This window comes from Anopheles coustani, chromosome 3 (genome assembly GCF_943734705.1).
Source record: "Anopheles coustani chromosome 3, idAnoCousDA_361_x.2, whole genome shotgun sequence".
Lineage (NCBI taxonomy): Eukaryota > Metazoa > Arthropoda > Insecta > Diptera > Culicidae > Anopheles > Anopheles coustani.
In genome coordinates this window covers 88481345-88504344 of record NC_071288.1, presented here as the reverse complement: position 1 = coordinate 88504344, position 23000 = coordinate 88481345, and the positions used below count along the sequence as shown (strand labels likewise).

Below are 23000 nucleotides of genomic sequence, written 5' to 3'. Positions count from 1 at the left end.
AAGCAATTTATGGGCTTATCGATCGATACCTGTCCGATGCAACGTCTGCGCGAAACCGTAAATGATCGATGATTTATGAGTTTGTGTGCTGGGACGGGTTCATGTGGTTCCGACGGCCCGGTAAGGGCCTCCTCCAGCTGTCCGCATTCATTCACGGTGGACCAGTGCCGGTCGGGCAGTCAATGAAGTGTACGTTGGTCGTTTCATTCATATGATGAGGCGCGAAAAAATGACCTCCTCCAAGAAGGGGCAGCCGGTCGAAAGAGGTGTGCCGGGGTTCCAACCAGCTGACTGCTGTAACGAAAGCATTGTGAGTCCATATTGGCCGTGCTTCTATTTCTGTTCCTAGTTCATGTTCTCATTGTTATTCAAAGCTCCAAAGTGTGCAGCTTCTCGCCAGTCATTTCTCCCCGGTGCGATTGCGTGAAGTCATAAGGTGTTAAAAGTACAAGATTCGCTTCCATGTTGCAGGCGGTTTTCGAACATATTTTTTTGGAAATTCCATCACCACTGACCTTCGGATCTATCGATGCTTGAAAATCGACACGTATCTCTCTTTCTCTCGGTGGAAGGGGAAGGCCCAACGGTGGTGGTGGCTATATTTATGCCATGTGCTCGCACATGATCACATCACACCTGGGGGAGAGGTTTGTCTGGTCTTGAAAGCACCTTGAGATGCTAAAGTCAGCGTTGTTCGGTTGTGCCGTTTGGATCCGCTTGTTTTTTTAGCCTTTTTTTTTGCTCTCTGCTACTCCTCCCTAGCCATGTCGACACGCCGTTCCGTGCACTGGGAAGGATTATTTTTTGCTCACTTCTGGAAACCTTCTCCAGGCAAAGGTACTTGATGGAGGGCCTCTTTTTTATTCAACGTTGTTTTTTGTCGTTGTTCCTCACAGACTCACTCTTGTGTGTATGTTGCGGTGTCGAGAATCTTGGGTTTACCACTTTGTGGGGACCTGCAGGATATGTATAGCTAAAGTTGTTTTTTTTTCCTCCCCACAGCGTTCGGATAGCAAGGTTATCGTTGTTCCGAAAGCACCATTTTTAAGACTTAATATGGTGCGATGAACGCACGTACGGTGAGTGTTGTAGCACGGTTTCTAGTAATTCTTGGTTTGGTCAAAATTGCTGGCCAACTATGGGATAATCAATAATAAGTCAATGGTAATGTAAAAAAAAAACATATTAATTTGTTTCAATGAAAGAGAATGATCCAAGTCCGAAGGTGATGGATAATTTACCCATTGAAGGGAGCGGTGGTCTTCTTTGTAATTTTTCAAAGATTTTTAAAGGGCTAAGTTTTGTGGTTCTATGGAATAATTTCAATTAGTAGTTTATTTGGATATTGTGAAAAAGTGTTTTCATGCAATACATTTTACACAGTGGTAAATTTGGTGCTCACCAGGCTGCCAATTAACCTACAAAATAGTTGTAAAAAATTATTTGTAGTTAAACCGTTTTGCTTCTAGAAAGTTGATAACGAAACATTTCTTTTAAAAATGAAATCAGAAAAAAATTAAATGAAAAGGTCGATGTGTAAAAACTGAAATAGAAAGATACAAAATTAACTAAGCTCATAAAAAAATACGTAGAAATACATTTATTGAATCGAAAATTTGAACTGCTGGTCGATCGAAACACGTGTGCGGTATGCTTAATTTGAATTGTTCTCTTGAACTTTTCCGAATAAAACATGTTCATCCAAAAGCACTAGCGAAGCACACTGACCAACACTGTTAATTTTGTGATTTGGTTTAAAGACGTTATATTTATTGAAAATACAATAAATTGTTCTTTTTAAAAAAAATATTCACCATCACGCAATTTTGTTTTCTTTTTCCCTTGGTATGCTGTCAGCTGAGATTAACGACAAAATGCTGTCAGTTTTATGGCTGTCAAGTGTTCAGTTGACTTTCGGAAGCCAGGCGAAAGAAAAGCAACTAAAAACTACACTAAACAGTACGTAAGAACGTTGTTTTTACAAAGATGTTAATGGAGCTATGGCTTATAGTACCCTAGGCGTTAAAAAGTTGTTAAAAAATTGGCTATTTATCAGTCTTTTTTTAAATTGTGACCAAGGTGCTTACAGCTTGTTCAGCTCACCTTGGTCATAAGGTAAATGTTTTGGTCTGCAACAGACAACACCGCTGTCAGCAGTCAAAACATTGCGTGGTCGAGTAAAACGGGGTCGTACTTTGCGTGTGTTTCACAATCACTTCACGAAAGAATCGGTGTTTTGGCGTGCGTTTTCGATGCAGCTGCACATCGACAACTACTCCAGGTACGGTTGAGGATGCCGTACACTAGCTGCGCTTGCCGGTAGTAGCGGCTCGGCTACTACAATCGTGGTGCCTCATTCCGGGAGGCGGAATTCAACCATCAGCAGCTGCTGCTCATCTGATAAAACCAGCCCACATCATCCTCACATCCCGTTCATCCGTGTCGCCGTCCGTACGTGTTGAGTATGTGCTAAAACTTTCACCGCATCCGCATTCTATCGGTCGTGAGATTTGTTCGGTCTCTTTGGTTGGTGTTTCTTGCGGTCGCAGCCAAAACTGTTTGTATACACGGTTCGGTTTGCTGTTGGTCTTCGTTTTGTTGTTCTGCAGTCCACTTTCTGGTAGGTGGGTGCATACCTGTGGGGCTCCTCCGCACAAAATAACCCGCATCATCGGACGGGGGGTTGAATCTGGCAAAGTGACGGTTTTCTCTTCGGCTTTTGATCAGCAATTCCTGGGAGGAATAGGCCGCTAAGAAAAGATATCACGCTGTCATCCTGTCGGTCAGATTGGAAATCATCCAGTTCAACAGCAAAATAATTCAACAGGCACGCGAGAAGGGTGCAAGTGCAAATCGGCCTTTGAAGTTGCGGTTGGCCTTCAGTTCGGTGCGACAGTGTTAGATAATATGAGGATAGTACAACGTATCATGTGAGATTCGAAGTGCGATTCTCGGGTTAATCGTTTCCCCCCCGTCGGGATGCTGCCGGATTGTTGGATTTCGCCATATTCCTACGCCACCAACGCTGCAACGGAAGGCCTCGCCGAATGGAACAATTGCCCTCGAACAAAAACAATCTACAAAGGCTGCGCAAACAACAACTACACAGACGCACACACACACACACTGAAAATCCAACAGAGACTGCCCGCGAGAGAGCAAATTTCCCATTTCCGGCAAATTCCATCCGGACGAATGTAGGAGGGTGTGTTTGGCAGCGTGTTTAGTGCATACCGGATGTGAAACAGCATCTCAACAGCAAAATCGACAGCTTTGCCTTGTGTTTTTTTGTTGCGCATCTCCTCCCCCATTCGGTGCACCTTCCGTGGAATTGAGCCGTGAAAATGAACGGTAATGGAGCATGCACCTCGCCGGAGGAAATAGCGGAAAATCGCGAAGCACTGCAAGAATGGTGAGTTTCATCTATTGTACCTTTTACCTCTGTGTGCCCCCAGCGCGGGGAGGGTGTGTGTGAATCGTGATTTTTTTTTTGGTAAAAATAAATATATTCAGCTATCTGATCAAGCGATCGATAAAGTTACAAAAAGCGTGCTCCAAGAAGACTGAAACACGGTGGTAGATATTAAAGAGAAATGTTATTTCTAATTTAATGGAGCTCCGCAAAAACTCCGTAGTTAATGGGGCGCAAGGAAAAGGCTCCGTTTTTTGCTTCTTTGCAGGAAACGAATTTTCGTACAATTATAGCAAGAGTTTAAAACTGTTTTCTCTACGCTTCACATCGCCAAACATCCGGCGTTGCAGTTTGGCAAGGTGCAGTGCCGTACCGGTTTCCCCATTAGCGATAGGTTCCATTGTTTCATAGCCTTTTTTCATCAGATAAATCTAAAAAACTACATGATGTAACCGAAGTTTGATGCAGAGATAAATGTGTCGATAAATAGAAAACGTGATCGAAGTTAGGCTAATTAACAGATAAAATTGATTGAAATGAGTTAAATAAGGCGCAAGTTTTCACCATTACATAAAACTTTTGTGTTAAATACTGTGTAAGCATTAAGTATTACCTCATCGCAATTTTTCCGTCCCTTTTGATATGTCCAGAACCATATCGTATAAACGTTTATTTTACCGTGATTAGAACACATTCTATACATTCCACAAGCCCATGGTATCGATTCGAAAATTGCCTAGGTTATTAATTTTTAAACCCGGGAAAACGAAACCATGTCACGCGTTCTACTCCGGACATCAATTGGATGTTTGTGTCAGGGTTGGATTATTTATGTATGGTTATAGATCGAACGTTTGGTATGTCGCACTAAAACGGTTTTATTATCTAGTTTAACCATACGTTAGCATGTCAGTCTTAATCTTCCCATGTCCTTTGTTTTTTGTTGAAGTGAATATTGCTATGTTAATAGAAGTAATTTCTAACTAAAATAGAACTGAACAGTAAATTTCATACTGGAAAGGGTCTTGTTACTTCTTACTTTACTAGATCTCTTCAAAATGTTTAACAAAACACATTAATACTGGGATTTAATTGATTTTTGTTTACTTCAAGAAACATTGTTCTCAATTTCTAATTCTAAGTAATAGTTTTGAAAAATAGAGTTTTCTTATAGCTGCTTTAGTTGTAGGAAATCATTGTATTTGAAGGAAGTCATTCGATGCATATCGTTTCTACTGTTATCAGTGAAATAGTTTGTAAAAAAAATGGTGAAACATTTTACTGTAAATCGACATTTTTTAACAAGAAACATTGAAATTGTACATAACAAAGTTTAACTGAACAAACAAAACGCATGTGTTCGCTCGATTCCGGGGGCTCTTTTTATTGGCGTTTGATGGAATTATGAGTAATGATGGCGATGGTAGAACCGTCACGGTCGAAGGATCTTCGTTACGATCCGAAGGCTCCTCCTTTCTCTCCCTCATGGGGTGGCACACACATAGATTGCCACTCGGTATCGTTGTATTATGCTGGCGCGTGATCGCTCGTTTTTGAAAGCTCCCCAGAAAGTGCGGAGTTGCAAGGTGTTGTGTACGACATATAGAGCGTCTAGAAGACTTGGATGCTGCTGCTGCTGCGAGATTCAAACCCTTAACCACAACTACCATGGGGTGGTGCGGTCTATTTCGCACGAACACACCCCTGCCATGGCGCGATATATCGCGTGTTGTGTGCGCGCTTCGCGAGTTGACCGCGTGATTGATGCTATGAACGAAAAAAAAACCAGCGCGCCTTCTCGAGTGTTGGACCCGCGAGCTTCAACGACACGCGGTGGTGGGAGCGAAAGCGAACAAGGGCGGGTTGCGGGTTGGGGGAGGAGTGTGGTAGGGCGGGTTGGTTGTGGAGCCGTTGCCAGGTATTTGTTGTGTGTTGTGCTGTTTTCGCGTGGTTTCCACCGCCTCAAGAGCGGCCGCATGGCAGTCATCGTGAGACCGCTCCATGGGAAGGGTGCACTTGCAAACGCAGCGAGCAAAGCGCCAGCACCGTGTCTCGGTCGGTGTCCGGTTCGGCGTCAACCCTTCTAGTGCGCCCGTGTGCCAGTGAGTCGTCGCGAGTCTGCGAGATTGTGTCGAGCGCAAAAAAAACGAGGAAAACCAAATGGTGGGCCTTTTCGAGTACCGGAATGTCGGAAATTAGCCGTTATTATTCTAGCACGTTTTGTGATCGTCATTTTGACCATCGAGGCTCACCGGATGTCTGAGTCATTCGGTATTGTTATTCGTGGTGGTCCTTAGGACATTCCGTTTCGAGTGATGCTAAATGATGAGTTATGTTGCGTGATGATCAGATGATCGAGTGAGAGTGTCAATGTGATTCATACAATAGAACTTGAGCATGAAACCGAGTTGGATAATCATCAAAGTTGTTCCATTTTGTTGGAAAGATATAGATCATAGGCCAGAATTCATCTTCGAACATCTGAGGATGTATTTCTGGAGAACCAGGATCCAAAATTCTGTTTCAGTTCAGTTACAACGCTGAGTTTCATCGTCTAAATGTATGATCTTCAATCCACCTTCCGGAAAGTTGATGAAATACCAAAAATTCACTTGAGTTTGTAGATCCCTGAGTCGCATGAACAATGCCTGCAGATACCAAACGCCGGACGAATCTTGAAATCCCTCTTCCAAACTGGACCATCATGTGAAATGCGCAAATCAGATCGTGTTTTGGCAACACCATTTACGGGAGTTCGAGGCGTGGGTAAAGACTGTTCGGGTTTGCTTGGTTTACATAAGTCCCCGATCCTCCCACCGCCGCTGGTGTGTTTGGTTCCCTCCTCGCATGTCCTCATACCTCACCCTGGGGATAGCAAGAGTAGCTGCTCTTATGACGGCGCCCCAAAAGCGGCGTTGTTGTTGTCGAGATGTTTTCAATGTTCGGACATATTGGGGGCGTCCATGAGCCGTGGAGGCTTTTTCAAAACAACCAACGCAAACAAAACATGAAATGAACACCTTCGGAGGGACACGAATGGCGAACGCCTTCGGCGAGCGTGCTGCAGACGGACGGCAGACGGGCGATGCTCTGACGACGTGGCCGCTTTTCGGGCGAGTCAATCGATCAAATCAAATATAGGTTATGACCTGGACCTATCGATGTGGGCCAATGTTTGTTTGTACGATTGACGGTAGAATTGGCGCCCGGGTGATGGTCCGGTGAGATTCTTGCAGTACCGGTTCGGGTGTGGAAGAATTTTCAAATGCACCTCACGTCACGGCATTCCTCGCACATGTAATGACGTCACGGTGCGGCACGGGGCGACACCGCGGCGTCACGCTAATTATCCGGGAAGTTACGGAGGAATTTGTCCACCTTTCGTTGAAGGTATGTTGTTGGGAGGTGAACAACGTATCCACATTCCTACACGTGGATTCGGGAAGTCCCGGGATTGACCGATGGTCACTTCGTAGGGCTTACTTTGTGTTTGTTTCTTGCTTCTTCTCGATCACCGAAAGGTAGCAGAGATACAACACTTACCTTGCTGACGAGTGGTTGCGAACTGTTACCCCTCCCCCTTGCCCATCTTCACCCAACCGGAGGAGAATTTGATGATCCGAGAAGCAGAAGTAGTACTCTAACGATGACGCGACATGGTGACGTACAGTGGGGACCCCCAGGTGAAGTTGACCGTTGACGATATGCTTCAAGTGGTTACGCAAAACCGTCGACGCCGAGACGTCGAGAGTGAGAGCAAAGCCGGTTGTCTGGTCGGCCGTTTGGAGCGGGTTTGAACTAACTAGAGCACGATTTTGTGTTTTTTATGATTTTTTTTCCACTCTGCCCGTGTCGCTGACCTGCTTCTGTGGTTCGAAAATAACCAAACATCACTGGCAACCTACCGAAGTGGTGTTGGAGTGGTGGCCAAGTTCCCTCCGATGGACGCGTGATGGTTAAGGGTTATTTACAATTGACAGTTGACCATATCGTGTCGATTGCTGTGACATGGGACATGAAAGAATAATTCTACCTGACCACAATGGCACGGTTGTTTTTAGTCAAGAATTTTATAGGGTGTTGTCAAGCGATGTAAACGGACTCGTTTATTCCTTGCGTTTTGTTTATGATAATATTTTTTGAACTTTTGATAAGCCAAACTAACGTCAATGTTGGTAGTTTAAGAGCACTGTATTAGAAACTTTTTCTACATATTTTTGTGCTATCATCACATCAATACCTTTCCAGGTATGGTTGGTCTATATTCGATACCTTAAAAAGATGCAAACTAAATTTATAAGGATTGGGTAACTAATCAAACCAATTCTAATTAGAGCGGTCTATTTTCCTTAATCCTGCGGTGTGTGCAATTTTTCAGAGCCTGCTATCAACATTTGTTTGAATATTTGACATATAAAATCCGATGTGCAACACCTGCAGAATTCGGAAGGTCCATAATACCCCAGGTTTTCCTACATTTGTTAGTTATTAGCAAAGACGAAACCAGTGAAAATGTGATCGTACAATATCGCTGCTTGAAAATTACCCCACGGTGTGAAAAGAATCGCCGTTACCACGATGGAAACTGCAACCCGGGCGCGCCCATCCGCAGCTACACCAAAGCCAATGGTGGTGCTTCGAGGCGGATGTCGTCTTTGAAGGTTTTTCGTACGGCCCTTTCTCAAAGATGTAACTTATTTGGAAGGAATTTGTCCCGCAATGACGAATAGGCGAAAAGAGACGAGTGGCAGCGAGAGGGGGAAGAAAAACAAAAGTGAAAGTGTTTCTCTGGCGACGATCGCAGTTTGCACTGGCTGTTGTTGCTGGTTGGTGGTATTTGTGGTATGCCGTCTTTTTCACCACGCCGAAAGTCTCCGTCCATTGTTGGTCAAACGGAATGAAAATATGGCTTGAAAATATTGGTATTTTTTGTGTGCGCGCTGCTACGACGCGAAATACCATTAATGCAATGATTAATGCAGAAGCGATGCAACCGCATGGCAAGAGACGAGATAAATCAAAGCAATGAAAAAGTAGGCCACGCTTGGGTACGACGCTGCAAACGGTGCGCAATACAATCGAGGGCCATTTGTCCGACGGTTGGCCTTCGTAGTGGTTTCCCCGCGATATGAACTGTTCGGTTCTGGTTGTTAATTTTCAATCATTTTTGCCAAATTTATGACCAGTGCTGGCGGATGAGCTACAGTTAATAAAAAAATAGTGCACCAGTATTTGTTTGATTATTTGTGGCCTTGTCATTTTAAAACCAAAAACGGATATTATCACGTAGAAATCTTTGTGTCGAAACTCTTTTAAATATCTCGACATGCTTGCATAACTCTGGGCGAGTGAACATTAGTACTTTGCAATCTAACCATTATAAACTCTTAGGCTACTGTTGGCGTGAAGTGAATGGCTTCTAACTATCACTTGCTGGTGGCAATTTAAATGTGCCTTATTACCGCAAAATTACCATAAACCCGCGCACCGCATGGTGTAGCACGTTTTAGCATGCGTTTTCAAAGCGTTATTAGAGAGGATTGTAAGGGGATGTTTAGTATTTTAAATATAGCCAGTGCATTTCCAACTACATGCTCTGGGATGTTCGTGGTACTGCATTAATTAACTTGTCTACGATTAAAAAACCAATTACAGTAATTTTATTGCATCGAAAACTGTTGTTCGATGAATGACAAGGTTTGTAGTTTGTTTATTGTAATATACTATATGGTTTTGAATGTACCAAAAACAAAGCGGTATTGCTATACTTTGTTGATAATTTTAATTTTATTTTTGTATGTTATGTTGTTGACCTTTCGGGACTTTGAAAGTGCCCCGTAACGAGTCTTTTATTTATGATTCAATGGACAGCTTTGATAGTAGTAATTATCTATTTGTATGCTGCATGCTTGAGCGCTTCGGTGCACGCCACCGTCGATTAACCTTTGATGAGTTTGGTCAAAGCATTGGGGCTTGAACTTCGCCATTCCGAAGCGATGACATCGGCTAGCCAGAAGCCAATGGTGGACAATGGCTCACAGGGCAATTGGTTGAAAATAAGTTTGAAAAAAAAAATCAGGAAAAAGCTGAACCCATCACGGACAGTCTATGGCTGTGAGCGTCCGCTCACGATCACTTCGGGCTACCGGAGTCACGGTTAGCTGAATGCCGCGCGGTCCACGCCGTCCCCAACAGCGTCAAGGTCAGCCTCCGTCGCGTCCACGGATGGTTGAAGTGTTCATTGATCGCCCCCGTGTGGATCATCCTAGGCGCAGAGGGCAGCCATTGGTGTCATTGTACAACCACCGGCCAGATCAACGGTTTGATAACCCCCCCTCCTTTGTGTTCCACTGGCTGCCTCTGGAAAAATTCCTCCCCGTCTTATCACATCCGATAAAAACGGCTAACCTCCAGACCAGGACAAGGAAAGATGATATCGATAAGAAAGGTGACGTTGCAGTTCACCCTTTCGTGCTAATGATCGTGCCGGTTTGCGCTTCGGCGGTGTTTGCCCGAAGGCTTACGTAATACGACTTGGCCTTCGCTAAGACTGTGCCGTGGAACTCGGCAGGTGCTCGAGACATAAAGGGAAGAGGGATGGTGTTTTAACGACGCCACGTCTGGTGGCGATTTTTCTTTGTGTGTTATAAAAATTACATTAACTTCAACCTCTGACACATACTGTAAAAAAAGGGCAGTAGTCAGTTTTATGTGATGTTCTTGGTAACCTTTTTAAAAGCTTCCCCAAATGCTGCTCTCTTATGCCGTTTTGGGTGACGAAACTCCCTCAAATCGTTCATTCAAATAAGTTTGAACCTACACACCGGTTGTTGTATGTTGGCTTAAAAATTATCATATTATTTATGAGCTGCGTCTACAGAGCATCGGCAACAACCGAGAACCGCGCCTTAACATGGGGGTTCAATGAACGGCCAACTGGAAGCGCTTACCAAAAACACACACAGCTGGTTGTTTGGAGAACCAGGGTGTGCCCCGAACAGTGCACAGGTGTCGAAATCAGCTGATCCAACCAGAGTAGAAGGGATCAAATGATAACTTGGACGTTTTTCATCCGTGAGAACCAGGAAACACCTGACTTTTGAGGGTGACACCTGTGTGCTATTAATTTTAAAAATTACCGTACTTTCCGTCTACTGTCAGAAGGGGCTTCGTTTAAGTATGCCACTTCAAACGACACTTGTGAATGTCCGTCGAGTTCCGGGTGGTTCTAACGACGCGATGTTCATCGCCCTGAGCGGAGACGCACCGCACGTCCAGTTCAAGGTCTCCTCGCTAGCGCCACAGCAGGTGGACAATGGATGACCTTGGAGCGTTGCTAGAGCTACCCGGGGAACTTTCTCATCAGTGTTTGGTCAGGTTTTTTTGTGAAGTTGGTTGGGTTTGTTCATTAATTCGCACCTATCGTTCCGGCCAGGAGGACCCGAGAGTAGTAGATCGTTCTTAGTAGAAACGCTACTCTAAGCTAAACTATATCTAAAGATATCAACCCGATAGAGCCTTTTTAATCTTTCGTGGAGACTACCACAGATTTGAGATCCAAAGAAACGGTTATCTAACGATTTAGAAAGCCCCAATGAAGTCTGGCGTTTACTGAAGGTACGCCATTACCGCCATGTCGCGTCGGAGGTCATTGTGCCTATGTGTTGTTGTTATTGCAGGTTCACGATGGCGCAACCGTCTGACCTTCTTCGCCGCCGTGTATGTGTGTGAAAAAATGGCTGTGGCCTAACGAAACCGGTAGCTGGTGCAATTTTTGCGTAATGTCGTGGACCGCAAGGTTTGGCAATTCCGGCGCGCGTTCTGTTTGAACTGCTGATTAACACATGCCGAAAACAGGGGAGGGTTGCGGGGTTTCGACCGAATCGATGTCCAAGACCTCGGCGCTGGACGCTGGACGTAGTCAATGTCGGATGGTTTGGGGCATTTTTTTTCCGATCATTCACAGACTTTCTATTGGCGATAGAATCAGCAAAAAAGTGGTCTATGGAACTCGGAACAAAGGCGTCTGATGTAATACTAGTAGCTGGTAGTTCGAACTAGTAGCGAGGTGAGAGCAAAAGCGTTCCCGCCAAGTCACGCCAAGGTGTATGCCAGGGTCACTTCGCACGGTGCATGCTGTACGATCGTGCTGCACATAAACAGCCACAACAACGAAAACAGCGCAAACCGAAGAGTCACGCGCAAGGTCGGTAGTACACTTTGTCGATTCCCAGGGTTCGCATTACTTCCCGGGCCCCGGGGTGGCGTGTTTTCCATTGGCACGCGCGTGATCCTGCCGCTTGGTGTAGGTACTTGTGGTTGTTGTGTTGTTGTACTGAATGACGCAGTGGATCTTTCGAGAGGACACAAAGGAGGAAACACCTGAACCGAGGGCGAGGAATGCACTGCTCCATCAAGTGGGGCGGCATTCATCGATAGACGGGGTGGTCTACGAATTTGCCGGTTCAGTTCGTCAATATGGCGTACGTCCGTCATCGATTAGGAGTTGGCTAGCGCGCGGGGGTAGTGACAGATGACAAGCGTTCGCGGTTCAGGTCGGGCATCACTTATCAGTTCCGTTGAGCAGGCTGAGGTTATGACTCGTCATATTTCACAGGCCTCACGAGAGGAAGGGAGGGAGTGTGTGGGGGAGCGTGTCGTGTTATGAGTGTGGTGAGGCGCGATAAGTGGTCATGACGTAACGATCTCTGATGCGCTGATGGCGGTGACCATTTAGAGGCCTTTGAAGAGCTTCCAGCAGTTCGAAATCAGCTCAGCGAGCGGAGAGTTGTGTATCACACGTCGTGAAGATCAGCCAGAGAACTGGTGTTCGGGACCTTCCATTTCGTTTGTTCGTTTGTGCCGGTCAAAGGTCGTGCGAAGCTGTTGACCGCTCTGCTAACCGTAGAATCTCTTATTCCCGTTCCAGTTCTGCGCGTTCCGCGAAAGAAACACTCGAAGTATTTATGATCACCAGTGTACCGAAGGTGGCGAATTACTCAAGGGCCGTCTTATGGCCAGCGGGATATAAATAAGCGTCAGGCGTTTGTGTGTGTTTGTGTGCTTATATACGCAGATCGTGTGCGTCGTGGAGTTCGTGGAAGTTGTTTCGGCTTTGTTTGTCGAAAACCGACTACAAACATATCTCTGTAGGTGCATTAGAGGCGGTACACAAAAAGTCGTGGTGTTGGGCATGGTTTGCGTCCACCGTTGTTACCAACAACCGATCATCATCATCATCACCGTGCAGCGATAGTATCTGGTTTTTAATATTGTTCAGTGCTTTAAACCGAGGATCGCCCAAACGCCACCATTAATGAGCCCTCCGGTCGGGATCGAAAGAATATCGCGTGCAATTATTGCGGGTAGTGTTCTGTGTCGGCTGCGAGAAGAGCGTGTGTTTGTATCTTAATTGGAACGATCCAGCTATCAAGGCATCTACTACGGCTATGGCCTATCTCTCCGATGTGGATCTTGCTACGCTACATAAATCACGCCTCGAGGAGCGTGTGCAGTATCGGTTATCTTCGCTGTGGACACGCGATACCGAGCCGAATCGGGAACGATCATCGTCGTCGTCGTCGGTGGCAGTGTCTTCGTCCGCATTGACATCCTCAGCCATGGTAGGCGATCGCTCGACAACTCCACCCCAGAGTGGTGGTGGCAGTAGAAGTACAAACACCACAAACGGTGCAACAGCTGGGCCCCCCCAAACAGCTAGTGATATAGTGAACAATAACACTATCCCGGTCCGGTCGATGGAGGAACCGGCTGTAAAGACGACGCAGATCCTCGAACGTAGTGCTGCCAGGGGTGGTTACTCGGATCAGAAGTCCTCCTGGATGGAGGAACCACAACCGGACCGTCATCATCCGCGTTCGGGTGCTGCGTCGATGATCCACCAACAAAACCATTTCAACGGTCATGTGATACGCCCTAGGATAAGAAATAGTAATAGCATGTCCAGCAGCAGCACAACCGGGAGCGGCAGCGGCTCATCGACATCCAGTTATCTGCAACAGCACCATCTTCACCATCACCACCATCACCATCATAGCAGTAGTAACGCCAGCAGCATCAAGCATGTCGAGTGGAGCGATGACGATCACCTGCATGACGATGGCTACTTCTCCTCCGATACGCGCCGAAGAAGGTCCGGCACTTGGCCGTAAGTGGTTGCAAATACACACCTCACCACACCATCATACCCCTTTCGGTGTTCCACGCGATCTTCTCTATAGACGCACCCTCGAGTGCCACGAAAAACTATTTGCTAAATTATTTACTATTGGCCACATCACCACTACTACTACTACTACTTTTTCTACCAACGTCAGGCATGGTTCCTTTCCTTCCAATTGCGATTGCGAAACTGGCAGAATTACGTTACACACGGTTACTAGAGGCTGCATTTGTTACATCCACGATCACGATCTATAGTGACGTTTGTAACGGTTTTCGGTTGTTTTCATTTCGTTGTAAACTAAGCTAGGTCTCCGCATGTAATACACTCACACCCGGGATGTGGTATGTTACGAGTCGTGACGAAGCCGTGAGCTTCACGCTGCCATAATTTGCAATCCGAAGGCAGTTTGAGGTTACATCTATCCACCGGTTATCCAGCCTTTAAACGGTGCACGATCGACGCTCTCTTGTGCCGCTCTGATAAGTTTGATTATTTTTTTTCCAGCACCACCGTGTTTACTTCTATCGTGCGTCGATCGTGTCTCGGTTTGTTTTGATTGTCACAGCCGTGATCGCGAAAATGGACGCCATTTATGTTCGATCTTTGACACACATGGCCTTATGTAGTTGAAGTATTATGTTTGTTGCACAGTTTTATAATTATTTACCTGTGGTTTGTGTTTTTCAATAGTTGAGTCGATTTTGTTGTATTTAAAGTTGCTACCCCCTTCTAGCACACTCTTTGACCTCCCAGAAGTTGATCAATTCCGGTTCAACCGAGGGCACAAGCCACTGCAGCTTACCAGTGGTCGCTTTAGTCTGTGCATCCAGCTGTCTGTTTTAAATCCAATGTTTCCGTTTCTGGAAGCTCCGCGTGATTCGCTGGCAAATGTCGCGTCACCCGAGGGAAATGATAATGATTCGGATCGTAGTGGAAGGTTTTGGAAACCTACCTTTGGTCGGCTGGCCGAGTGTTTGTGTATAATTGTTTGTGGCAGGAGCGCGAAGTTTGACGGGGCAGGGCAGGAGTGCGGATTGATGGCGTGCTAAAGGTTAGTAGCGGACGGTTTATCGGACCGATAAGGTTTCGGTTTTCGCGTTTCGAACCCGTTTTGTTCCAGTACGGAGGGTGAGTTTGGTGTTTTGTGCCGATTCAGAGTTACAAGTCGTTTTAGTTGTAACCCACCAGAACGAACAGTGTTTGTTGATGGTACAGTCTATATCCAATTTTAAAAAAGCATATGACATCATAAATAAAAAATTTGTTTTCTAGTTTCGAAGAACAATGTTTCATAGGTCGTTCTGAGGGGTTTTTCAGAGCATCTCATTTTGGATGAGATACATTCCCTTGCACGTACGATGACAAAGCATCTCGGCGTTATCCGCGCGGAATCTTATCTATCCAGAATCTGGCACATATTTTACCTAGGCGGGTTTTCCTCAATTGGTAAGAAAATCATATAACTCCCGGGGGGGTTTCCAGTAAAATAGGTAACTCGGCGTGTACAAAATGAGGATCGTCGAGAACTGTTTCGAGTAGTGTTAGATAGATGTTCATTTTGGTAGCAAGTGTTTCGGGATAGTTCGCCATTTTACGTGTTATTACATCGTAGTGAAATTCGATTGTCCGCGTACCCCTTTTCAAATAGGTAATGCTGTTGTCAGTAATAGAAATAATTGCTTCAAATATCAGTGCTCACCCCACGGAATCTGCTTATCATCTTCTGAAGGCCTTCCGCGCAAACAATGGCAGTGCGTTTCGCCGATGAAGTGAGTCGACAAATTTAATCAAGCTGTCAACAGTTCCAAATGGCACCCGATGGCGTTGCGGGATGCGGCCTTTAATGGTTCTGTTTGGGACGCGGATGGTTGTTTTTTTGTTGCAATTACTCACAATTCAATGATTCGTAAAAATCAATCTACTCGTGGTATGATTTATTGATGGTCGGTGATCAGTGAACACTCTTTGTGTGCTCTGGTCTTTTTAACGGGTGGAATGCTAAGTTTAGTCGATAGACTCAACCATTTACTCTTCGAATTGATTACCATTTATTAGCTTGCTGCTAAAAGTGAATGGGATAGTACGAATCATACAACAATTCAAGTCTAGTTCAAAGCAGATGAGTTTCATGCTTTCACATTTGGTCAAAACGCTATACTCTTTTTCAGAAAGTAAGCAACAGTAAATCAGAAGTTTGTTATCCAGCTGTTGTTTATTGCTGGTCATGAACGGGTCGAAAAGAAATAGTGAACAAAAATCATAAGGCGCATCTTTATCGGTGACATTTTCTTTTTGCCATTCTTTTTGATCTAAAGAACTGACTAAAACAAAATATTAGAATATGTTCGAATTTTAAAAATTTCCGATGTAAATTTAATGTTAATTATTTAGAGATTGCTCCACTTTTTTGTTTTGTAGTTTGCTTACTATTGCATATTGTTGCATCTATTGGACCGCAGAAGTTACTCATGCATTTAGTAATTACCCTTTGCGGTCCCTATTCCCAGCATCATCGTCATCATCATCATCATCATCGCGTGCTCGGTCGTCCCTGACAGTGCCCCTTAAAAACTCGCCCAGAGCGTCGATCGATTCAATTAATGTACGGCTCGTTCGATCGCGTTCCCTCGCACACTCTCTCTGTCGTCGCTGTCGTTGTCCTCCTGCCGAAACCACGTCTCGTTTACCCATACACGGTTTTGCTGCACGCCCTCAATTAAAATCGTTGGGACGTCCTAGACGGCAAGTCGCTGCGAGGGCTACCTGATCCCTCCAGACTCCAGTCCGTCCGTTCGGCGAAGGATAAGGATTGCGACACGGTTCCACGCTCGCACCAAACTCGTGCCTCCCTTTGAGAGGTTCTTTTCGCCGAGATAAATCCATACTATATTCTCCTGCGGATAGTATAGTCTTCTCTCTCTCACTGTGTCCCCCCAGGGGATCGCGATCGGTCGTATCGATGCTCAGCGGACCGTGGTGGGGATAATTTCATCTCGCCGATCGCGCACGGTTTGACGGTTCTGGTTTGGATGTTGTCAAAAAGTAAAAAAAAAACCAAACCTACCCAAAGTAGGCGAAGCGTGCAGTGTGAATGCGTCACCCTTGGCAATGGTCGCCCGCCGAAGCAAGAGTTGGCGAATCGTGCTCGGTGACAGCAGTTAGAATCAGCATCTGCTGGAAACAGGCGGCTCCATTGCTGCACATGGTGCGCGGTTCCCAGCATCAGCGAATGGTGGTCGTGTGGCGGACGATAAAAAAATCCTACACGCCGGGATCGTCCATCCCCGTGGGTGTGCGTGTGATCGTGTGCAATCGAGTCGATTTTATACGTGGTACTTAATATCCACGGCCAGCCGTTGGATCCTTGGGCGAAGCGTTTTTCGATCTCGAGCTGCTGCTCTCTGGTGCGGAGTCAGTTGTGCGGTGACACCGAGTCGAGGTGTCAAAGTGTACGCGAACGGACACGCGCAAGTGGCGATCACGGTTCCACTCGGTGTGGTTGCCTAATTTTCGATCGTGTTTTGAAGTGCCCATTTTCTGTGCCATCACACACACACACACAGTTTGTCCTTGCCTTCAATAAAAGTACCCTTCGATCGAGGGCAGTGTTGGAGGATTGTGTGTGTTGTTCCGTGTTGCGTTGATTTTAGTGGATAATTTGTCCGTTTGATTTGTGTCGCGATGGCCGAAACACACGAAAACGACGATTTTATGGCCGACTTGGTACGCTTTCATCATCCTACGGCGGGCCAGCAGCAACCGTATCATCATCTGCAGCACGTGCACCTTCTGCATTCCCACAACCATCATCGGCCGCACAACGGGACCGGAGGAGCGGTCAAAAAATCGATCCCGAACGGGAACGGGGAATCGGCGGCAGCCTTGGGCAAGGCAAATGGCAAAGCGAACGGTTCCGGTGCGGCCTGCTCGCCCTCGAACGAGGACGATATTCTGGCCGACGAAGACCAGCTGCTACTGTGGCGCCCGAAAAGGTCAGTCAGGAGTGTCTGTCCCGTCTCGTTCGTTCGCTCGCTCGCTGTTTATCGCTGCTGGAGACGTTCAAGGAAAGAAGGATCGCAATGGGCAAGCAAGGCATGCCGTGCCGCCCAGCGTAACCTTGTCCACATGTGGCGAGAAGATGCCTTTTTTGGACGTTTTCATCGTTTGCAAGTGGTGCTACTGCTACTCTACTCGTTGGTAGAACCGATCGGATCGGAACGGAACGAACGGGTGTGGGGTTGCCCCCGGTACAAGGCTATGACGCAAAACGCTGGACACACACGCTCCGGAGAACGAACGGATGCTCGTTTCCATCGAACGATCAAACGAACTGAACTTTGATCCACTGTAGCTATGTTTCACATCGTCGGCTTCTCACAGAATCCGACGACTATTGAGTGCATGAAAGAGGAGTAAAACATGGGCAAGGGTTGAGGGCATCGAGCGTGGGATAAGATGGGCGACAACCCGTGGGTACGAGTTTTTCTTTTTCTTTTAAGAAATAAGATGATCCTCCAACAAAAAAATGGAACTTAAAAACCAAAGGGAACACCATGTACCAGTGGGATGTAAAAGAAACTCAACTCAACGAGCAACGCATAAGTAAAAGGCATGTAAAAGGGAAACATGTTGTCGAGCGAGCGAGCAAGAGCAGTGAGTGAGAGAGTGGGATCGAAAAAAACTTGTCCGCCCTGACAATTTCACTAATCGTTTCGATGAGGTAAAATAATGACCCGTCCCGAAGGTGGCACGGTTTGCTGTACGGAGCTGCGTGGGGCGACCGGAAGATTGGCGGGAAGGTAGTTTGTGTCCACCTGCGCGTGGCGGGGCCCGTTTGTCCTGGGGGGAGGGAGCCCAGGAGAGGCGCACGATTGTTGCGGTTGGTCAGGGTTGTTTTAAGATGATTATCCTACCGTAATATCATGCGGGTATGGTTTAATTTCTTTAATTAACATTCATTAGAGTTTTGTTGCTTGTATATATGTATTTCTTTTTCATTCTGTGAAATGGAAAGTTTTTCATTTTATTGGGTTTACTCAACATTCTGTTTTTTTACCAGCGGTCGGATTTTAAATAATTTTAATTTCAAAATAATTTTATGATTGAAGTGCGAAGGGAAAGGGTTATCGATCAACTGTTAATTAATTTTAAATTGGTTGCGAATTACCCCCCGTAATTTAAAAACTCATAAGTAAGCAAATTATCACTAATTTACATGGTTGGTAGATAGTTAACATATTTTCGGGTTTATATCCGTTTCCATTCACAATTGTTGTCGCAAAAAGAAGAGATGGTGCATTAATTTAACCGATGTTTTTTTGTTCCAAGTTTTGAACTACCATCAGTTAAAATTTAGTTTATTATTGAACATATTGTGCGTACTCTTATTAGTCAAAGTCTCAAAAAGCTCTTTAAATTCACTCGGGCTTGAAGTAATTAATGGAATTAATAACGAGAACGGAACCTTTTGCATTTTGTTACACTGTTACATAGTGTCGTATCGGGTCGTAATCTTCCAACAGCTAACATCTGGTAAACAGTTCAGCTTTTGCTTAATTACACAACCGATTCCTTAGAACGCAATGCGGAATAATCTATTCCGTTACTAGAAATACGGCTATAGCAGCTATCGGTGCATGATCGGACAAATAATGTCCTCTTGAAACTTAAACATCATTCTATTTCACAATATTACTTGAACCTTCAAGGTGCATTATAATCTAAACAAGAAAAAAATAAAAAAAAAAAACTGATTGCGTTTCAATGGAATACAATGAACTTAATCGGGATTTCCATTTCTCTTTGTTTCGTAATGTAGAATAACGTGAAGCTAAAACAATTCCTATTGTAGATCATTTCATTGAGTTTTGTTTTCTGTATGATATTAAACTTAAAAATCGATTTTTTCTGACTTCATTAATTTCATTACATACTAATTGAATTCAATCCAATCAATCACTAATCTTTCACTCATTATTTAATTTCAGGCGAACGCGAAGCTTGAATGCACCGTCACCGTTTCAACAGTTTGGACCATGCGGTCGGATTATGAAAAATTCTGCGATGGTTATGTAAGTATTTCCCGACATCTTCTCGAAACGCATCTGACCCTAATGGGAACTGTTATGTTGCAGGCAAATTCAGGATCCGGCCAGCCAACGGTTGACGTGGTACAAGCCGCCGCTGGCGGTGCTGGTCATTAAGAAGGTGCGCGACTCGAAGGTGCTGCAGCCGTTCGTGGAGCTGGTGGAGTGGCTGATCCACGAGAAGCACATGGTCGTGTGGGTGGAAGCGGCCATCCTCGACGATGCGTTGCTGACGGGCGATAAGCGCTTCACCAAGCTGCAGGACAAGCTGATCACGTTCAAGGACGGACGGGACGATCTGACGGACAAGATCGATTTCATCATCTGCCTCGGAGGCGATGGGACGCTCCTGTACGCATCGCTCCTGTTCCAGAAGTCCGTCCCGCCCGTCATGGCATTCCATCTGGGGTCGCTCGGGTTCCTGACTCCGTTCCAGTTCGACAACTTCCAGGAGCAGGTGACGAACGTGCTCGAGGGCCACGCGGCCCTCACGCTCCGTAGTCGGCTGCGGTGCATAATCGTGCGCAAGGATAAGACGGAACAGGAGATATCCACCTTCAAATCGTCTCAGGATCCATCGACCAACATTCTGGTAGGTGTTTTGTGGAAAAACATCCATGGGAAATAGCGGTCTGACGATGGTTTTCTCTTCCACAACCCAACCAGGTGCTAAACGAGGTCGTCATCGATCGGGGTCTCTCGTCCTACCTGAGCAACATCGATCTGTTTCTGGACGGGAAGCATATCACCTCGGTGCAGGGCGATGGGCTGATCGTGTCGACACCAACCGGCAGCACGGCCTACTCGGCGGCCGCCGGTGCCTCGATGATTCACCCGTCCGTACCAGCGATCCTCGTGACACCGATCTGTCCCCATTCGCTCAGCTTCCGACCGATCGTACTGCCAGCGGGTGTGGAACTGAAGGTGATTATTTGATTCATTTGCAAATTATTTCACGTGTCATCAAGTCGGTTCTTTCCTCATCCGTAGATTGCAATTTCACCGGACAGTCGAAACAGCTCGTGGGTGTCGTTCGATGGTCGGAATCGTCAGGAGTTGCTACACGGTGATAGGTAAGGGACACTTTGCACCTCATGTTCCGCCCGGTTGCTTTCATATACATCATTTTCTTCCACAGTCTACACGTGACCACATCCATCTACCCGGTGCCAAGCATATGCGCTCAGGATCAGATAGCGGACTGGTTCGATTCGCTCGCCGAGTGTCTGCACTGGAACGTGCGCAAGCGGCAAAAGTGTCTGGACGAGCTGTCGGACCTCACCGGATCCGGTACGGAGGATAGCGCGATCGAAGATATTGTGCGCGGTATGGAGAATCTGGAGAACTGAACGTGCGTGTTCTTGAGCAACGGCAAAAAGGGAGACGAAAGCAAGTCCACTTCTCCAGGGATTGCACAAGGTGGATTAGATCTACGAAAAGGAGAGGTTAATTGGAGCGCACCAATGAGAACATAAATCAACCAAGATGTTGACAACCAACTGATCGTGAAAGCAATCGAAGGAGTGAACGGAGAAAGGAGAGGTGGGGTTTCTCTGTTGAAGGAATCGGCAAAGCATGGTACGGGCCTCACTGAGAGAGATGTTGAACATCTTGAGCCGTGTTTGCGAAATTGATCCCTCTTCTGCACAGCTTTCCCATGTTTTTTTTTTTATTTTAATTTATACACATCATTTGCATGGCGTAACTTCTTCCGGGTCTTTGATATCATGCAACAAAGAATCCGAATTTTCGGCTTTGTTTTCGTTGTCCATTTATAGTTGACCCACTTTTTGCCGTTCGTCTATCGGTCTATACTCGCTATGGCTCATTTAGAACGCCAGGAAAGAAAATTGTTAATCCCCGTGTGTTTGGGATTGGTTAATGTTTGAGGGTTTGATATGTAATCAGTTACCAACTGTGAACTCGAAGATATGTTCAGTACGCGTTTTGCGAGGATTGAAAGTGGTGGATGTTTTAAAAAAAAAATCTTTTAAATTATTATTTCCTTCGCCGAGGAACGAACCACCTTGGTTGAGTTGAATGGAAAGCTGTGTGTGTGCGTGTAATGTATGTAATTCTATTATATTCAGCAGTGATGACGTCGGTAGTCGATACTCCGTTGTTCTGTTAAGTTTTGTGATGCTCTTCAAGCGTTAGGGAAATTGCTTAAACTGTACGTTGCTAGTAGAAGATGATCAAATGTAAAACTGTGTTGCAGAAAACGGTTGGAAGATGATGAAAATAATAAACCATCTGAATAGTGTAGCATTATTGCATTCCCCATGCTGTGCTCCCCCAGCTGGTTCAAAATGGGCCGAACGAATGGCAAGAATAAGGCGAGGGAGTGAGAAGGCGTTGACATATGTTGATGTTGGTTTAGCGGAAAAGTTTCATTGAAGATGCTCTTGGTAGTGATACGTCAAATCTAATAAAATATTTGTTTTTTTTCCTTGGATTTTTTCGATTGACTTGTGATCATAGTTTCATAACTGTCGTTTCCATTTCTATTACCGCATCAGTGAACCAACACAAGCAGATACAGTTATTAAAGCTCAAGTGAAGTCCATGCAAGAAGGGAAAACGAAGATCGTGCGTACTTCTACTATCAATAAACTCACGGAACTGTCGAAGAGTGGAGAGTGCAATCTGTAAGATCAATGGGGGGAAAGAATAAAATTCGTGTTGAACGCTAGAGAATTTATATGAAAACGAAGAGGAAAAAGACACAAAAAATGTATAAGTATACTATTTAATAAACGCGATCATACAATTTACAATCGCAATCGATTGAGTGTGTTTTTTTAAGACTGAATGTTTTCCCTATTTCTTACTCCCGTCTCATTAAATCACATGGATAATATTTCTGTATTGTTCAATATTTTCAAATAGGTCATTATGATTCTTATTGTACACATTTTTCGAAACATTTCTGCAGTTCTAAAAGTTACTGTATTATACAATTAATTCCCCAAAATTACATTTTCTCTCTTTAAGCACTTTATTCTTCGAAAACTATATAAAAGGCTTATTTAGCTTCAATTGCATTTGTGTTTCAATTCACCATCACCTAATCAAGGATATGAAACGATTTATTTCCTTTTAAAAGGCAGAAACTCACTTCAACTTTCCACTGCGTCATCTGCTGTTTTGGCGTATTCAAAAGAGATTTTCTTCTACCTGTTTGTACGCCGATGTTAGCGTAATTTTGGTACATCCAGCGTGAGCAAACCGTGAACATGCTGGAGAAACTTCTGAGAGCATTTCGTGTCCCGTGCCGAGATTCACGTCGAGCTTCAAGGGTATTGCTCACAACTAC

At 45.3% G+C, this 23000-nt stretch overlaps 1 protein-coding gene across 2 annotated transcripts; it reads left to right on the top strand.

Moving 5' to 3' along the window:
• The first annotated feature begins 2182 nt into the window (after nt 1-2182).
• LOC131261546 (NAD kinase-like) lies at nt 2183-21732 on the top strand. 2 transcript variants are annotated; one of them, XM_058263611.1, is made up of 6 exons: nt 2183-3412; nt 19586-19669; nt 19733-20276; nt 20351-20608; nt 20675-20757; nt 20823-21732. In XM_058263611.1, exons 1-6 carry the CDS (start codon nt 3345-3347, stop codon nt 21031-21033), a joined length of 1248 nt encoding a protein of 415 aa, XP_058119594.1. In that variant the 5' UTR covers nt 2183-3344; the 3' UTR covers nt 21034-21732. The 2 variants fall into 2 exon arrangements, with proteins under 2 accessions (XP_058119594.1, XP_058119593.1); XM_058263610.1 differs by lacking the exon at nt 2183-3412 and adding an exon at nt 16691-17590.
• The last annotated feature ends 1268 nt before the right edge of the window (nt 21733-23000 follow it).